Source organism: Lethenteron reissneri, chromosome 14 (genome assembly GCF_015708825.2).
Source record: "Lethenteron reissneri isolate LAM-NWPU_2019-01 chromosome 14, ASM1570882v1, whole genome shotgun sequence".
Classification (NCBI taxonomy): domain Eukaryota; kingdom Metazoa; phylum Chordata; class Hyperoartia; order Petromyzontiformes; family Petromyzontidae; genus Lethenteron; species Lethenteron reissneri.
The window spans coordinates 10183177-10201563 of NC_083792.1; the positions used below are offsets into that span (position 1 = coordinate 10183177).

General features: G+C 43.6%; 1 protein-coding gene across 1 annotated transcript; it reads left to right on the forward strand.

Annotated features, from left to right (window-relative positions):
• Positions 1 to 2653: 2653 nt before the first annotated feature.
• On the forward strand, positions 2654 to 17809 carry LOC133342376 (syntaxin-5-like). The gene is made up of 11 exons (XM_061551499.1): positions 2654 to 2742; positions 5828 to 6106; positions 8666 to 8736; positions 9246 to 9301; positions 11657 to 11727; positions 12599 to 12715; positions 12914 to 12970; positions 13096 to 13180; positions 14570 to 14667; positions 15409 to 15530; positions 16829 to 17809. The coding sequence occupies exons 2-11, from the start codon at positions 5846 to 5848 to the stop codon at positions 16986 to 16988; spliced, it is 1098 nt and encodes a 365-aa protein (XP_061407483.1). The 5' UTR covers positions 2654 to 2742; positions 5828 to 5845; the 3' UTR covers positions 16989 to 17809.
• Positions 17810 to 18387: the final 578 nt, after the last annotated feature.

Consider the following 18387-nt stretch of genomic DNA (forward strand, 5'->3'; position numbering starts at 1 on the left):
CAGGTGAAGGACAGATTCAGACGCTGTCTTTCCGACAGACCTGTTCTTCACCTGAGGACGGCTGCTTGCGTTGTGGCCGAAACGTCGTGAGAATCATTTTATTATGTTTTATTTTTATTATTTCCCTTCTACGTGACTTTACCGAAAGAACCAAGAATATTTTTTTTTTTACTGCTATGTCCTCGAATCCATGTTCCGCAATGTAATTCCAAGCGTGCGTCTCTCCATGCCTTGCGCACTTTTCAGTTGATTTACGTGAACGAACGTGGGCATCATTCAACCTGTTAAAGAAAGCTACAACTTCACACATCCAATACCAAATGCCTGAAAGTGGAATAGAATAGGCGACGTTTCAACGAAATGCCGTTTTTCATACCACAGCCAGTGGCCGCGAGAAAGACTCTTCGTCTAAAACTTAAAACTGACGCTCCCATGGTCAAGGATTATAACGGAGTGACAGCCAACGGATGGAACTCGTCCTCGGACATCCATCGCGGAGACGGAGCGATGGACTCGGTTCATGTCAGGTCGGATTGTTGGATGGATTCGTTGTATCGCAGGATCGTGAGAGGAAGCAGCGGTTGATCTCAAGGAGTCATTCTTAGGTGTTTTCGGTAAAGTCACGTAGGTAAAACATCAAAATTAATAAAAATAATAAAATAAAATAAAGATCAATAAAGATAAAACATTTTTAATAAAAATAATAAAATAAATAAAGATAAAAATGATCTCAAGGAGCATAAACCATCACCCCCACTCCGGACCATCGCAGTGGTGTATGGCTAAGCCAAAGAACAAATACTTTAATTTGCTTCGTGCGCTTTCAGATGCGCTTCTGTGGCCATCTGGAACGCTCTTCTGAAAAAAGGAAGTCACCGGAGCTATGCACTTTTTAATAATCTGATTTGAAAACGAATTTCTTTAGAACTGCTTTTAGTGTTTAGTTTGTTGTCCTTCCCCCGCACCTCCGATTAGTATGGTTGGCTACCTACGGTGCGAAAACACATTCCTGCGGAGGGAGCTGGTAGGAACGTTGGGTTGCTCGGTCAGTGGCCATGTTCAACGGCGGCGTGGTGTATTCCGCAAATATGCCCGACTGTGAGGGCGGGCACAAGCCGGCGTGAGTAGGTTAAACGTTGCGTTTTATAAGGGCACCACGGGTTGACCAGCCCCTCCCCACCCAGCCCCTCCCTCCCCACCCAGCCCCTCCCTGCACGACGGACACAATAATCTCGTGGGCTGGTGTAACCAGGAGGTTCTTACCAGTATAAGTTCAACAAACGTACAAATACCCACCATTCGCACTAAGTGATGGCGACGTCACCACGGCGCCTCTGCCAGGCCAGGTGCACTTTGAGGCCACGTGAAGTTGTCGAAGGTTCGCTGACAGGTCACGGGACAGACCCATACCTGTCAATCCATACGATATACTCGTATTCTTGTACAGGAAAAATCACTGTTCCGATCCATACGGCGTACAGCCGTTTCAATACGGGCACATAAACAGTTTTGTCTATTTGTTTTCCTCCCTTGTGATGGAACGTTGAGATTTATAAGGACACGGGGTGACCAATAAGGTCTGAATTAGTCTGTAATATGGCAGGCACTGAAAAGGGGTTGACAGGTGTGCAGACCCAGGTGACATGGATTGACTGAGATGGTTGACTGTCAGTCAACATAAACAGAGCTTCATCCAATAGCGGATTGACCACGGCTCACACCGATGAATTACAATATGTAACATAATTTTTGTTCCTGGGTACTAAGTGTTATTTTTAAATTGTCTATGCCTAAAAAGTATAGAAAATTACTATTATTCCCCACCAACTTTTCTTTTGTGACCAGGACTTTACGTGAGGGAATGACACAAATGCACACGTTTTCTCATTGAAAATAGGTTAATTTCAAAATATCAATGTCCTGGTCACAAAAGCAATGTTTGTGGGGAATAATAGCCACTTTCTATACTTTTGCGGCACAAACAATTAGAAAATAACACTTATTACCCAGGAACAAAACACAATTTTTGTTACAGTGTTATTACTGGTGTGGGGATCATTAACTTTGCTTCATGTCCAGGAACAAAAACATTTTTAAATCCTTTATATTAAGTTCGCTTGCTTGCTTGCGTGCTTGCTTGCTTACGACCGTGTAAATCTTTCGGTCGTTTTTTAACCCACTTCCCATGATCCAATCGAGTTGACATTTTCCACACAGACTCGTTGTGCGTGACAATTAATGTTCGTGACATTTTTTTTCCAAAATTTTACACTTTATAGGACAAAAATATTATATTTAATTACCAATTGTTTAATACTGCAGACAATCATCTGACCCATAGGTGGCAGCCATCTCAAGCCAGATGACGAGAGGACTCTAGCCGCCACGCATATAAAGGATTTAGAGTGAAAAACTTTGTTTTTACGGGTTTACTTATTGTTCGTGTGATGGGGCCCCCGGTGACTAACCCACGTGCTACACAACCGGCTCCTCCTCCACGTGGAGTGACTGGGCGGAGCCTGCTACTTCCGCGTTCGAATTTCCCACAACGCATTGGCGGCGCCCGCGCGCGTGACGCGCGGCAATTGGACGCGGGGCGCCGCACGTGACCTCGCCGGGGTTCCCCCCCCCCCCACCAGCAGCCCACGTGGAACGGCGCGCATCAGCACTGGGAAATCTGAGAGCCGTGATCCAGCCTGGGACGAGAGTCTCGTCCTCTTAGCCAGCTGTTTGTTACACGAGGTAAAGGCGCAGCCCTGCAATCGCTTTCTCACCACCACCACCTGCCGTCGGGGGAAGGAGGGCCTTCGATTAAAGGGTGCTCTCGCTAATTGCTGTACGAGTTCGGAGGGTAATTGCGATACGCTTCGCCAGTTAGATAGGAGGTTGCGACGTGCTGTATAACCCACACGTTACCACACCACCACATTGACGTGTCAGTGTGGTGGACGCGTGGACGTGTTGTTGCATATACTGCTGGCTGGGCAGAGGCGGGGTGGAGGGATTTAAGAGCTAACCGGTGACCGCTGCTGCTGCATTTGTAAAATCCCGCGTTTAACGTGGCAACACCGTCAGGACATCATCGCGATATTTCATAAACACATTTTTTGTTTCATCACACAAAGGTTGCGGTTGTTTTGTTTTGTTGGTATGCTAAAGATGTGCGGTTCTAACGACTCCGGTGTGTGTGTTATAGACAGCAGCACGGTGTAATGCCACGGTGACATGTGACGTGGCCATCCATGGGCTTTGCCGTACGCCCCGTATTATAATACGTGTACCCTCTCGTTTAAAACCAGAGTTGTCGGCGCGTCTTATAGTGTGATACCAGATTTACGTAGCTTTATTATTGTCATTGGACACACGCACACACATTGTGTGTGTCAGATAACAGCTGTCAGATCACGCCAACGATTTTGAGTCGCGTTTCTCGGCGCTGTCGCGTTGGCAGTAACAATTGTCACGCATTGTAGAGGCTTGGGAATTCTCACGAACTCAGCTGAATTGTTAATTGCAATGAATAGTACGTTCAATTATCACCCAGACCCATGGAGTAGACCAGTAAGCTGGGGTTCACGCACTCACTGGGGGTGCGAGACATGCCAGATTAAAAAAAAATAATCGAAACCAATTAAATACTGGCACCTAAGTACAACTACTTTTTCATGAAACCTATGTATTTATTAACATCATACATTTATTTACGATGAGAACTAAAAGGGTTGCAAGGCTTAAGTGAGGGTTAAGAACCACCGGGGTAGTCCAATGCAGTCTCCAACGTTAATTATCCATTATTGATTTGAAGCTTTCGTGACTGCAGGAATCCATATACTCTTTGGTTCTTTCGGTAAAGTCACTTAGGTAGAAAATCAAATAAATCACGACGTTTCGGGCGCAACACAATCGCCCGAAACGTCGTGATTTAATTATCCACTTCATCTCTGGGGCCTCTATCTGCTATGAAGAAGGGTCATTGCTTGAAACGTCGCATATTTAATATTTAACTTTTAAGGCCACAGTGTTGACGAATGTGAGTTTTTTGTGTTGCTTTATTATGCTTGTGTGCCCCTCTGCCAACCCAGCAGTATCACCGATTAATGTGCTGTATTCTAGTTTATACATAGGTTTAGATAGGGAGCAGATCGGAGCGAGAGTGCAATAGTTAGTCATCTGAACCGGTCCTGGTGATCACCTTTCAATTCGTTTTCACCAGTTCGCAATGAACAGCGAGGTGAAGTATGGTCAAACAATCCCCATGACAGACATGGCTTGTGACGGCCTTCAGTGGCAACGTGAGGGGGAGGGAGGGCCTATGTTTGGGACTGAAATGTAACATCTTTATAGGTATATTCTTGGTTCTCTCGGTAAAGTCACGTAGAAGGGAAATAATAAAATAATACAAATATAAAACAATAAAAATTCTCACGACGTTTCGACTGCAACACAAGCAATCATCAGGTGTGAAATCCACAGCAAGATTTTTTTTTTCAAATTTTCTTGCTGTGGATTTCACAGAAATTTTTTTATATTTGTATTGTTTTATTTCCCTTCTTCGTGACTTTACCGAAAGAACCAAGAATATGAATCCCTGCAGTCACGAAAGCTTTAAATCAAAATCTTCATGGGTATTATTGGTTCTTTCGGTAAAGTCACGTAGAAGGGAAATAATAAAATAGGTCTGCTGATTGGTATTACAGTAGCATATATGTAAATTGAAATATAAGCACAACTCCAATCTGTCTACAAATAAGACATTATTTTTTCCTACATCCAATTGGCTTTCCAGACCAATATATAAAAACCCTAAGGCATTTTTTTTAGCAAGCAGAATCTCAACCAGTGTCGAGCATCTGGGTATCAGCATAGTAAGATGTGTGAAACTAATTCTGCTATTTCCCAGTTATTGGCAAGAGCCCTCCATATAAAATGTGGGACTTTGTTCAACACAAAGAGTCTGTGTGCTTTATTCCTCTGGTAGAGGGGGTGAGGTGGAACTCGGCTGACTGACAGTGTTGCCACGAGGCCAAGCATGGAAGAGTGAAGTTCGGCACGTAATTATATCGGAGTAAAGTGTAAATGACTTGCTACGTGGTTAGACTGTATGCTGAGAAAACTTTGGTCTTGTTAAGCCATATTTGTATGGACACAATTCACAATAGTACACGCTAATCCTTTACATAAGTTTTAGATTACATAAAGTAAACCTCCAAGTGGGGAGGTGTGCATTCACGTTTATTAGAGAAAGGATATTACTTTTAACTACTTCTATTCTTTATAGTTAGTATTTGTATGTTGCCATTCTGAATATTTTGTAGTATATATGTTAACACCTGAATAATACAAACAGGCAATTCATATTCATAACAATATGCAAATATTAAACATGCTCATGGTTTACCTCACTCATATTGCACTGACATAACCGCACACTAGTTAGAAATATATTCTCACATAATGACATACTAAGGACTGACAAACCAGCAAGATTGCAGTGGGTCTTCAAACGTGTTTGCTATTAAATATACCAGAGCGTTAAAAATTCAGCTATTTTCTATTTAGACAGTGTTTAAAAATAACTGAACTATTTAACATTGAGCTTGCAAAAATCTAAAATTGCTTTAATTATTTGCACACCTTGAGTAATGGTCTCTGTTGTAAGTATTGGCCTTATTAATGCTTTGATGTTGGAATGCCTCCTTTAATAAGGGGTGCCTGAAACACCGCACAACAAAAACAGTGTCGCAAAGAAAACACACCGGCTCGCAAACCGTGCGGCACGTGCGTTTCAACGCAAATTAATGCTCGTTTTATTTTCTTTTTTTGCAAGGACACTAAATGAGCCGTGATGAATGCCAGACGGAGACATGGGCCCAGCAGCACCGATCAGGGCATCTACTTGGGGCCCAAGCAGATGTTCTCGCACTCCGCCCCAGCGGCCTCCGTCCCAGGCACCCTTGACCCGGCCAGATCATCACTGGAATCGGCGCCCCCGCAGGCTGTACCCACGTCGCAGAGCCAGCTTGGCCCGCCGGCCATGGGTGCGTCGTCGGGCCAGGACCGGACTTCGGAATTCTTGGCAGCCTGCAAGTCCATGAAGGGCAGACATGTGAGCGAGCAGACATTGCCTGGCACTGCAAGGAATATACACAATCCTAAAACCAGCCAGTGGATTGAAAAAGGACAGTATGTGTATATTGGCGGTGATGGGACATGCCTGTACTCCAGCACTGTGGAGGAGAGGGTTGATGGATCACACAAATGTTCTGAAACACCCCTCGCTAGGGTGCAAAGGGGCTATACCCTGCCTTGCCAGGAGAACACCGTACAACAAAAATGTGAACTCCACCTCTTCCATCTATATGGGATAGAGTGTAGCCCCGTCGCACATGTGGGTTTTACCCGGGTGCTCCAGTTTCCTCGTATGTTAACACTCATTATTTGGCAAATAACTCCTTAATATATAGAGGACAGCAGAGCTTGGGCAATTACTGGTGGCGGCTCACTACCTGGCTGCTTACCAGCTTGTCCGTGGTTCCACGCACCCCTGAGTCGTTCCCTCTCTTCGAGAGTTAGCGAATACTGCACGCTACAAGTTGAAATTATTAATATTGTTGTAAGCTTAAGAATTAACTTTTATTTATTAATCAACGGAAGGTAACACATTGCCAGAAGGTTACATGCCTACTAGGCAGTATGTTCCAGGCTATCTGGCACGAGTTTGGAGGCTTCATTAATGAGAAGCAAGACTTTGAGATCAGGGATGTATTTATAGGACTTACGTCATAGTACTGTGAAATTATTCCCATATGTTTTAGCACAATAATGTAGCAACGTTGCACTATAACAGTGCCTGACTAGAGGTATAAAAATGTGTTTTTCATGAACAAAGCGTCAAACCCATGCCAACCTCGGACATAGAGCCTTTATATGTATTTGCAAGATTATAGCTATTTTCTTTTGGTTTGAGATATGGTAGTGTCCAATCAAAGTAAATGGACTATGGTACCCCCCAATTCACTCCTCCCCATAAACTAAAAGGAAATGAGACATACTTGGAGGCAGTATGGGATCATTTCCTTAACAGCCCACTCAACCTACCCCCGCACACCCCGGAAGCTTCTCTAGGAGGATGGAAAGAGAATGAATTCGGAGAAAGGAGGTGAACGGCTCCCGAATAGACTGACAAGAATCCGAGGGAGAGGACAGAGGGAAATTATTATGAATGACGTCACCTTGACCCCCTCCACCTTGCAGCCAGTCCTGGAACCTGCGCTCATTTTTTTCTCTCCAGTTGCCCTACTCCACTCCCCTCCTCCCACTTAACCAGAAATTGTTCCTCCTTCATGCGAATACTTACCCTAGAGAGGTCACAAGCCACAGGTCGCCCTACCCCCTACCGAGTATTGGACCCATGTGCAATGGGTCTAATAAATAAATAAAGTAAATGGGCTTGGGCAGGGAATGCTTGAAGGAATGATGGCAGATTGTCCAGAATAAAGAGAGATTGGCAGCCAGGGAAGAGAACGCATCTGAGAAGACATCCACTGATATGACGCAAATAGAATCAGCTCTTGCGCAGGTGTTAGGTGGACATAATAGGATTCGGAGAGAGAGAGGGTGGTATAGTGCAGAGGCCTTCATCCAGCAGTGAATTGATGATGGCTGATGGCCATGATAGCATGCAATTGTAGCCACATCTCAAGACGTTGCAGAGAAACAATGGCCGTTTTTATTTTGTAGATAAAACCTCGTTTCGTGGTATTGTCTGCCTTAAAAATCCAGTATCTTCATACCCAAGACAGTGTTTGGGAGTGCACATCATTGTTGGCCGTCCAAATCCAGTTGTGGAAATTCCACATTTCTATGGCGAGTGACCACTTTCTGCAAATGATAACCAACGTTGACTCCCCATGACGCAATGTAAATTGTATTAACCCAGAGGGATGAGGGGTTAAGTTGCCTGGGATTTGAATTACAGGATTCTGATGGAATCAGAACTGAAGTCACGGTGGCTTGCAGGTCGATGGAGAAAAAAAGGTTTCCCATGTCATCAATAACAAATGCTGGCTCATCAATTGCAATTCCAAGTGTGTATACACTGAAGTGTTTAGTAATGAATATGGTGGTAAATGCTTCCCAGCCTGTGCCTCTAAACTGCTGACAGTGCAAGCCCTGAAAGTACACGCTTTCATTAAAATTGGCAGAATCCTTATGTTTGTGATGGCAAGAGTTGCTTTCTTGATCCTCAGTTTACCCATACCAAGCACAATGTCTACAGACTGGGATTTGCATAATAAGCATCATGGCTTATCAGTAATTGCCATATATTTAACATCCACGGGAGTGGTGGTGCAGCGGTTAGCGCACCGTGCTTATGAATCCGAGTTTAATTCCTGGTCATGGATAACATCAGTGGTGTCATGCCCTGCCACCCCGCATCTTCGTCATCCCATGCTGACCAGAATGGTGAAGTATGGTTGAACAACCTCCACGTCTGATATGGTGTGGGGAGCCCTTCATAGAGAAGTATGCTGATAAAGGACTCATTTTTTATATCATAACTAAAATTAATATTTCTTGACTGCATGAATTCATATTCTTTGGGTCTTTCGGTAAAGCCACGTGAGAATATAAAATTAATTTTGCAAGTGTTTTTCTTTTGCAGAACGGAGCTTATGTTGACGGTCAGAACAACAGAACTTTAAGACAGATGAGCGAATTCAGCTTAATGGCCAAGTAAGTTGGGACAGCTATGAGTAAATTGTTACTTTAAGCTGAATTCGCACTTAAATATTGTGCAGCTGACTGCAATAAAATACATTGCACACCTATTGTAGCACATACACCGAGTGATCTCATGTTAAAGAAACAGCACTATGAGAACAAACACACCTGCTCGTTTGCTTGCAGATTTATTATTTGTTCAAATTACTGTTTTTGTTGGAATTTTGACAATTTAGTAAACGGATTTAATTCGGCCATCGTGGCTTTTCTGCTTGCACAGACGTGCAGAAACTAACTTGATTAAAAACTAATTGCATTTAAGTACAGCGGGAGTTGTTAACTTGGATTGAATTCATCTGCAGTGTGCAGTCTATCCGTTATGGAGGCAAGCAATTTGAATTGGCTGCAACAGAAAAGCAAACACATTAATTGTTATTAATCTCGTTTTAGAAGCTTGGCAGTGGGAGGATGAAGCCAAAAAGCACAAGCAAAGCACTAATTACTGCTGCCCTTTCTCCCAGGCGAATTGGAAGGGACTTGAGCAACACATTTGGCAAGCTGGAAAAACTGACGTTTTGTAAGTCTGGCATGTGGCCCTCATTTTGTGATGGCACCGAGACAGGAATGTACCGTTGGATGCATCGCCAATGTGTTCACTTATGAGAGGCATGGGTCCATTCTGCATTCATGACCCCGAGCATTAACACCTGCAACCAATTCTGTTTGTTCATCCATCATCCGTCGCACATTCCATGTCTGGTAAAGATGAGGCTCTTATTTTTGTATAATTCCTGCTCGTACCCTTCCCAAAGAATATGGCAGTTTTTGCTTTAAGTGTAAATATTATGATAATTAAGAGGATGGCGTAAAATGTTACTGCGTGCTCAATCACAATGCAAAACAATGGAATGCATAAGCAGAGCATTGCAGTATATATATTTGGAATTGGCATGCAGCAGATCCAATTCAGCTTCACAAACATTGGCACTTTCCGCCGTGCAATCAAACTGATGGAATTAGGAGATGGGGAGAAAAAAAAGAGACCCGATGTAACATTCTGGAATTCAAACAAACGGATTCCGCAGACTCGGAATGCCAACGTTGCCACGCTAAAAGCCACGGTGACGTTCCTGCCTCCATTGGGATTGCCCACCCACCCCACCCGCGTCAGCCGCTGTGGTGTTGGACGAGTGGCAGCCTTCCGTAATGGGTCTTGGCAGCAATGTTTGTGCCAGGCTTTCCTGCGGTGTTTTTTTTTTTTTACGAGGCGTTACGGGCCGCTGAGCAGTGTGCTTTTTGGGCACATTTGACGTGCGGGGTTGCTGAGGTTATTGGAATACATGGCACAAATTACCCCCCCAAGCTAACTCGCACTTATTACCGTTTTTTGAAATTCCAATATTCTCCAGAATAACACACTTTTATTCCTCCCCAATATTTTAAAACAAAATAGGAATGCGCCTTGCAAGCCGCAGAATGCATTTATTCCGGAAGACATGTTTTAGTCTAGATGTTCGGAGCTAATTTTCCTTAAGATCGTTCTCCATAGCAGCTATACAGAATAGTCTTGAATACATCATATTTTCCTATTTTTATAGAAGTGCAGTCATAATCATCTTCCTCAAGACGGCGCTCCATAACACCATTATAAAACAAACGAGTGGGGTGCCTTTTACTTTCCGGATTGCCTTAAGAGAATGTAAATAGTTGCCAAGTAGTGATATCTACCTACTTAATAAGTGCACAGGCTCCGAATTATGTACATTAAAACAAACCTGACTAAAGTAATTTTACACATTAATCTCAACAATGGCTTTGAATATTTTTGATGTTCATATTTACAAAGCTCTGTATATGTTTAACGGATGTGTTAAATGGCACTCATTTTTCAACACTGTAATAGCTTATAAATTATCCATTAAATGAACAAGACAGTCGATGCTGCATTCACCTCATTTAAACTTTCATTGCGTGTTGAGAGATTTAATCGGAATAATATTGCAACAGATGTATGCAATATGATTACGATGATATGCAAACTAGTTCTGACTGATGGTAAAATTAACAAAATACACCCCCTCCCCCGAAAATAAGTCCCCGCTGATCTTATTATATAGTCATAATAAATTAAAATAGAATACATAATTAAATTACGTATGACACAATGGGTGTACCGACAGAGACCCGAGTTCAACATCCAGCCACGGCTAACATCAGTGGCTAGTGATATCTGAATGGATCCTGGGATTACACCCTTCACCGAACTCACAAATACCAGTATGGTGAGGTACTGTCAAACAACCCCCATTAACGGCATGGAGTAAAGCTCCCTTAATTCTGTAGTGAATCGACAAAGGGCTGTAATGTTTTTTTTTCTTATCATCACACAAAGGCTGGCTCAAGAGGCAATGGACTGCCGTGGTTTTGAGTTGCAGTTAAAGGACAAAACAAACCCAGCTCGTGTAGTTACGCACCTCACCTGTGCCAGGCTGCCTGCTATGACTTTGAAGCATTGGTAATGAGATCAAGCTGGCACACCAGTCTATTAAGCAGACATTTTAGTTAGACGATTTGATCACGCGAAGAAATGCGTGCGTGTGTTTGTGTATATTAACGTGCAAAAGGACCAGCACATGTTATAGCGCAAGTGCACTAATCATATTGCCATGCCAAGTGTTATTTTGCCTTGTCTGATCTAGACACAGTGTTATTAATAAGCTATGTGGCATTTTTTATATGAATTTGTACGTGGTTTTAAGTGTTTGTGAAAATGTGTGAGGTGTCCTTGATGGTTCAATGTAATTTTTCTCAAGATAGCAATAAGTGCTGAGGGTAGCATTAGCCACTTAACCTCTAACCGTAAACCATAGACACTCTTTAGCCAAGAAAATAAAGAAGATGCATTCTGTCACTGTCTTGTTGGCTGTTGCAGTGACGAAAAATATGTCACTTCAAGATGAGAAATCTGGAGAGATTGGGGAACTCACCTACATCATCAAACAGGTAAAACCTGATTTCTACATTTGAATTATAGAAGGCTTACTCGAACGTATGTCAAATAAATGTAGCGAGCTTTTTTGCACATCCAATGACGGGTGTATATTGCAGTAAATCTGAAATATTCAATAGAAAAATGATTTCCGGTCATGATTATTAATGAGGGGGGGGGGGGGGTTGCCCCATGTGGAGTGACGTTACCCCCTCATGGTTATTGTGGAGGGGTGCGGCATGTGGATTGACGTCACCCACTCATGATTAATAATGAGGGGAGGGGTGCGGCATGTGGAGTGACGTCACCCACTTATGATTATTAATGAGGGGAGGGGTGCGGCATGTGGAGTGCGCGACCTTGTGCGTAAATTTCCACGCGTGCATGAATATTAATTAAAGGGGGGGGGGGGCTCTTTTGCAGTGACGTCACGCACAGATGTAGCACTGTGCTGCGTAGATTCATTTTTTACCGTCACTTTTTGTAAAGAAACGTCATAACTTGAAGCGACTGCGTAATACATTATTTAATTCAGCTAGATCTTCTGCGTTAGTGTAAAAATCCACCCACTCATGAATATTAAAGAGGGAGGTGGGCCTCGTGGAGTGACGTCACGTGGGGGGTGGGCCTCATGTGGAGTGACGTCACACACGGGGGACGGACAGACATTTCTGGGTGATTATAGTAGGTAATGCACAAAAACAATATCAGTGTAATCAGCTTTTGTTCTTTCACAGAGTACTTTTTAAAATAGTATTTATGGATGTATATGCAACTGTTTAACAATTCAAAGCTCAGTTCTGTTCAACAGCTGAGCCTCACTCCTAGCTGACTTCTGATAGCTCCGTAAGCACCCGCCATGCAAAATTCCTTTCTGCCTTGCAGGACATAAACAGCCTGAACAAGCAGATCGCACAACTGCAGGCATTCGTGAGGAGCCGTGGTGCTCAGAATGGACGGCATGCCCACTCTCACGCCAGCACGGTGGTCGTGGCACTGCAGGTAAGACAACGTGGCACCCGCTAGGGTCAGAGTGACTCATTGTAACAAGCTCCCGGCTATAGTCATAGCCTGGCATGGATGGAAGAAGGCTTGGCAGGCACCAAATCACGTTTTTCACCAGTTCATGAAATGAACAAATGTCACTGTGGTGTGTGTTGTGTAACTTTTAGGTGTTTTTTTTCTGGGCCTTTTTTTTAGTCTCGACTTGCTGGCATGTCAAATGAATTCAAATCGGTTCTGGAAGTTAGAACGGAGGTGAGCATTGAATGGATTGCTTTCTGTGATATTTTACGTGACATTTGATTATGGCAATGTATGATTTAAAAACAAAAAATAGTACGATTTGCTGATTTTCTGTCAAAACTCCATGTTGTCTTTAGAGCTTGAGGCAGATGCAGAGGAGGAAAGAGCAGTTTGCCCAGAGTTCCTCAATGGGCGTTCCATTCACGCAGGTGACAGGACATGGTATGCCTCACCTCCTCCAAGCCACACACCGCACACCAGCAGCCTCTTCTGACTTTTAATTTGTATTTTTAATAAATTTTACCAGATAAGACCCACTTGAGCTATAGAGCTCTTTTTCAGAAGTGACCTTGCCACAAATGATAGCTCAACGAAGTGGCTTGTCACGTGGACATTTAATATTTTTTATACTCCTAAATGCGTGATGTTGATTTTAAATGTGGATGGAAAAACCAGAAGATCCGTATTTGCATTTTCTAAGAGTACTGTAACCATGTTCGCTGGATTATAGGACAAACTTTTTTCCCCTTTAATTTAAAGTACAAGTTGTGGGCATGTCTCAGAATCCGATATGTGCTATGTGTGTGTGTGATCATACTTTCATAATTTAAACACCGGGCACAAGTTTGGGGTGGGATACGTCCCATTTTCTGGAGCATCTGAATATGGACAACATGTTTTATATATATTTATTTGCAGCTCGTTAATGATGTCCTCCAATTATATTTCTCACCATATGGTGAAGAGGCTGTTTGCGTGGTATGCTATAAATAATGAGTTCCGTGTGTAAACGACAGCATGTAGAGTACTTTAGGAGAGGCCATGTGCAAGTATGCAACAACAATGTTTACAGCCTGCCAACTCCACCTGGTGCCAGACTTATGCAATCAATGTACTCCGTTTCAGCGTAAATACCTAAAGCTTACTAAACACGGCATGATCTTGTACCTTAGATAACACTGCTTATATGAATGCAAACTGCCGTGTTGTTGCACCAATTTAAATAGCCCGCAACACCGAATAAATAAAGCTGCGCGTAGCACACCTCTGTTAAAAAAAATTGAAACGTATTTTGGTGCCTATGCTACAAATGCTCCGATTGGCTGGATGGGTGCACATGGCCGTCAAGGCACATCCTACCCAACATGGCTGGCAAATTAATTAATTCATGCATTTTACAGGATGGAGCTGTCTAATACAAAAAAAGCTGGATAAATCCATCAAAGGTCACCAGCTTGATTCATTCAATCTCCCTCTGCGGCAGTTGAAACAGTGGTGCAAATGTATTAAAGCCACCCGCCTCTGCCCACCCACCACAATTAGTCAATCGGCAGGTCATGTATTGTGGGCTCAAGTATGGGCACTCCCACCTCTTTGAACATGTCTGGCCAGCGTGGAGCAGTATGCCAAATGCCATCTCTCTCGAAAGCTCCCTCTAACGGAGGGCACTTACGACAGAAGTGGTAATGAACAAGCAATTGATTTCAGGGCTGCGCCATCAAGCAATTCAATGGATCCCAAGTTGAAGCTTTGCGCAGAGGTCCTTGCGTGCGCCGTGGATTAGTGACGAGGCAGTGCCATGACCCCTCGTGCGTTCGCGTCGGCGCACAGGCCTGGCTGCGATGCAGGACGACGGCTCGCTCGGGGGGCAAGTCTCTATCGACATGGACACGCAGAGATCCCCACAGGCACAACTCTTGGCAAAACAGGTCCGTCAGCCACGTTCACACACACACGTGCATAATTCTTCACCGTTGTTGTTTCAAAGCTATGCAACGTGCCTTGAGTGTGTTATCATTGCTTATCCTCACTGTATGTATGTTGAACTTCTTTCGCACCGTACGTAGCCAACCATGCTAATCGGTTGGCTACGTGTGGTCTGGAAACGTTCATAGGAGAGCTCATCTCACGTAGCGATGTATTTATTGAGTAGAATTCGAGTATTCAGTGGGAGGCTATTCAGTCTTTAACTCCCGCATTCTGGAACTCACTTCCCCCAGCAATCCGTGCTGTAGACTCCCTGTTCGAGGTCAGGCTCAAGCCTTTTTTTTCCATGCCTTTGATTTTCTGCATCTCTCTTCATATACAAGGTTGTGAGATGTGTTCGCATTTAGACACTGTAATACATTCAAATTGTGTTATATTTTAAAAAGCGACTTGTGCCAACAGTACAAATGTTCAATTCACAGGTTTGTTTTTTGTTGTGCATATTGCATATCAAAGTGCTGAAATCAGCGTTCTAAACTTTTTTGGCGATATATTTTTGCGATCTGGATTTTCGCAATTCAACCCCATGTCTGAAGATTTTTTCAAAAAGCAATTTGTTTGTATATTTCTTTTCAGTCAAATTTCCCTTGCAATTTACAGTGTCTTGAGTAGAATAATAGAGCTCGACAAAAACATATCTGTCCCTTATTGTGCACGCATTAACGAGTGCCTGTTTTGTCCAGGAGTCGTACATACAGGAGCGAACAGATGCTATGAGTGCCATTCAGTCGACCATTGTGGAGCTGGGATCCATTTTCCAGCAGCTCGCCCACATGGTCACTGAACAGGAGGAGACGATACAACGGTCAGTGGATTCACACAGCGTCTAATCACGTGGGTGGGGGGGGGGGTCTCAGCACGTTAGGAATTGTTCTTCAAAATAATAATCATCTTGTAATTTATCCAGAAAAGCTTCACCGAGTCTCAATACTTATGTATGGATGTGGAACTTGTTTTGCACCGTGATAGCTTAACGAAGTGGCTTATCACGTGGAAATTTATAGCAGCCAAATATTCTAAACGCGTGACGTTGATTCTAAATGTGGAGGGAAAAACCAGAGGACCCGGAGAAAAATCCACACAACCTCCGGGAAAACATGCACACTCCAAATATATAGGCATCAGGGTCGGAATTGAACCCACGACCTCCTGTATACGCTTGCTTCCAAAGTTGTGGGTCGCAGGCGAGAATCACGGCACGCAAGAACGTTCTGTGCTAAGCGGACAAGTCTTTGAACACGCGCAGCCCTTTGTGGATCCATCGCTAGATGAAGGCATCTCCATGCCATGTGAACCATGGAGGTCATTTGGCCATACCTCACAACACTGGTCAGAGTGGGGTTTGTTCTGTGCAGCCCCGCCGTGCATCCGCACAGCCTATAACACAACCTGCTGCGCCTGGTGGGAAGCCATCCTAGTGCTATTCAGGCTCAACCATGCCCGGCATGAGGTTTGACGAGGTCGGAAACATCTTGGGTGATTTTGTCATAGGCCGAGCATCTTTGTGCACGTACTTTTACATTTAAAGCAGTGCATTTGAAGCATGTGTCGAGTATTTTTGATACTTAAGAGTCTAGCAGTTGCACACAGTTGAACATTTTGGGAAAAACTGATTTAGCAATCCTAAAACTGAATATATATGTTCTCTTTACTATTGTTTAGGTTCTTTTGCAGTTGTCCAGTGTAGCTCTCCGATGTGCTTTAGGGTTGTGCCGCGTGTTGTTCGGCAATAATGCCCCAATATTTTACTCCCATGTGCTGGGAGCTGAAGTTATCCCCAGCATGTGGGGAGAATGTCAACAACCTGCTGAACAACACCCGGCATATCACCAGAAACACATCGTAAAGTTCGCTCTTTGTTTACCCCGTTTGGCGAAATGAGCACTGCAGTCATTTGCATAATAATAATCACATTTAAGATGTTCGTGTTTTTGGGATCATTAGACAATTGGTTCGGAGTAATTTGAGCGCAATTTAATCTGTAGTGTTGTTTGGACCTGACGAGTCAATTCTTATTTACTCTGAAGTATGTTGTTTTATCTGTTTTGCTTAATAATGATTTTCGTGAGTTTTCTCATTCAACTGGCGTGTGTCCCTTCTCAGAATTGACTCGAGCATAGAGGACACACAACTCAACGTGGAAGGCGCCCACACCGAGATTCTCAAGTATTTTCGCTCCGTTTCCTCCAACCGATGGCTCATGATTAAGCTCTTCGCCATCCTCATCCTAATTTTCATCATCGTCGCGATGTTCTTGGGCTAGTGGGCGACCTCGCACGACTGTGTACTGCGAGCGGCGACTACGCGTCGGTGAAGATAAAAAAAAAGATTCGCCTCGGCGTCCAGGCGTACGGGATGCTTCGTGGCACCACGTGCCTGTCTTTGCGAGTACCTGCGGACGAGCAATAACGAAGCCACCAGCACAGACTTCTTCATGCCTGCGATGGCAGGACACGTACGCAATCGGTCGCGTCTGTGTTGCCAAGCCCTCGACAACAATGAACACAGAACTGCTTTTTGTGTTTAAGTTGCCCTTCCCCCACACCTCCGATTAGGACGGTTGGCTAGGTACGGTGCGAAAGAAGTTCAGCCAACGTACAACAGTCCCATGCATCCACTTCGTGCCGCTCTCAACGGTTTTACGGAAGCAGGATCGCGGAGGGCAGCTCACCATGGAGGATGAAAAATCTCCAGCAGGTTTTTAGTTGTGCCACCATTATATTTGTAATGTTGATGCCTACTCAAACTGCTGCACGTCTTGATCAATTGCACAGGAAGTACTAACCCTTTCTTAGCTCTTCTTGTCCATTGATGTGTTCCACAATGCAAAGGTGGTGTTTGTTCATGATATAAAAGAATCAACAAGTTCGTTTTTTGCAAAAGAGCCCTATTGTGGTTACACCTATACATTCAAGCTTTACGTCGGCACACCACAACATCCAGGCTGGGCTGAGTATCCACCGATTAAAAATACATACGTCGTTAATTACTGGTTTAAATGTGAACTGAATAGAATCGATTTTTGGATTATCAAGCTGTACTTACTGACTCGTGCAAATGTTGCAATAAAAGATGAAGATCATGCATTACTACCCACCTGACTGTAAAATTACTCTGTACCATTCCAATAAAACCCCATAGCTGCCCATGCACCACACTGCCGCCAATTGTGCTTAGTGTGTCCCCCGAAGCAATGAATGTGTGCCATGAAGCGCCGATAAAAAAAGGACTGCACTGTTGGGTGCACTTGCGGGGCACTGATGTCACAATCAGAATTTAGATTCATCCTCAGCTGTGCCTCAGTTGTATAATTCAGATTGTTCAGCTCTCTGTCAGATGTGATGATCCACTCCTGCCTTGACCACACGTTAAGTAAATTGTCCCGATTTAGCATCGCCATTCGATTCGAGAATCCATTTATTTTTGGTTTCGTTTTTACAGTTTCTTGTTTGTTAGGTCGTATCTGCTTCATGATTTAAAATGTAATATTTGCATAAAATGTACGTGAATTGTAAGTAATCAATTACAATGCGCACGATTTGAAGCATCAAATGTGAGCGCAGTAATTTATAGTTTCATCGATTTATTGTAAAAAGCCTACTCCATAGTGTTTCATCCTTAACTTTTGTTGTCATTCCCAAGGACCAATTATTCTTGAATAA

What these genes read in the sequence shown, in the direction of transcription:
- LOC133342376 (XM_061551499.1), top strand. Translation starts at nt 5,846, where the DNA reads ATGAATGCCAGACGGAGACATGGGCCCAGCAGCACCGATCAGGGCATC. An exon ending in TTCTGGAAGTTAGAACGGAG is followed by an intron (nt 12,971 to 13,095) that starts GTGAGCATTGAA and finishes TGTTGTCTTTAG; the next exon opens with AGCTTGAGGCAGATGCAGAG. An exon ending in CACGCAGGTGACAGGACATG is followed by an intron (nt 13,181 to 14,569) that starts GTATGCCTCACC and finishes GTCGGCGCACAG; the next exon opens with GCCTGGCTGCGATGCAGGAC.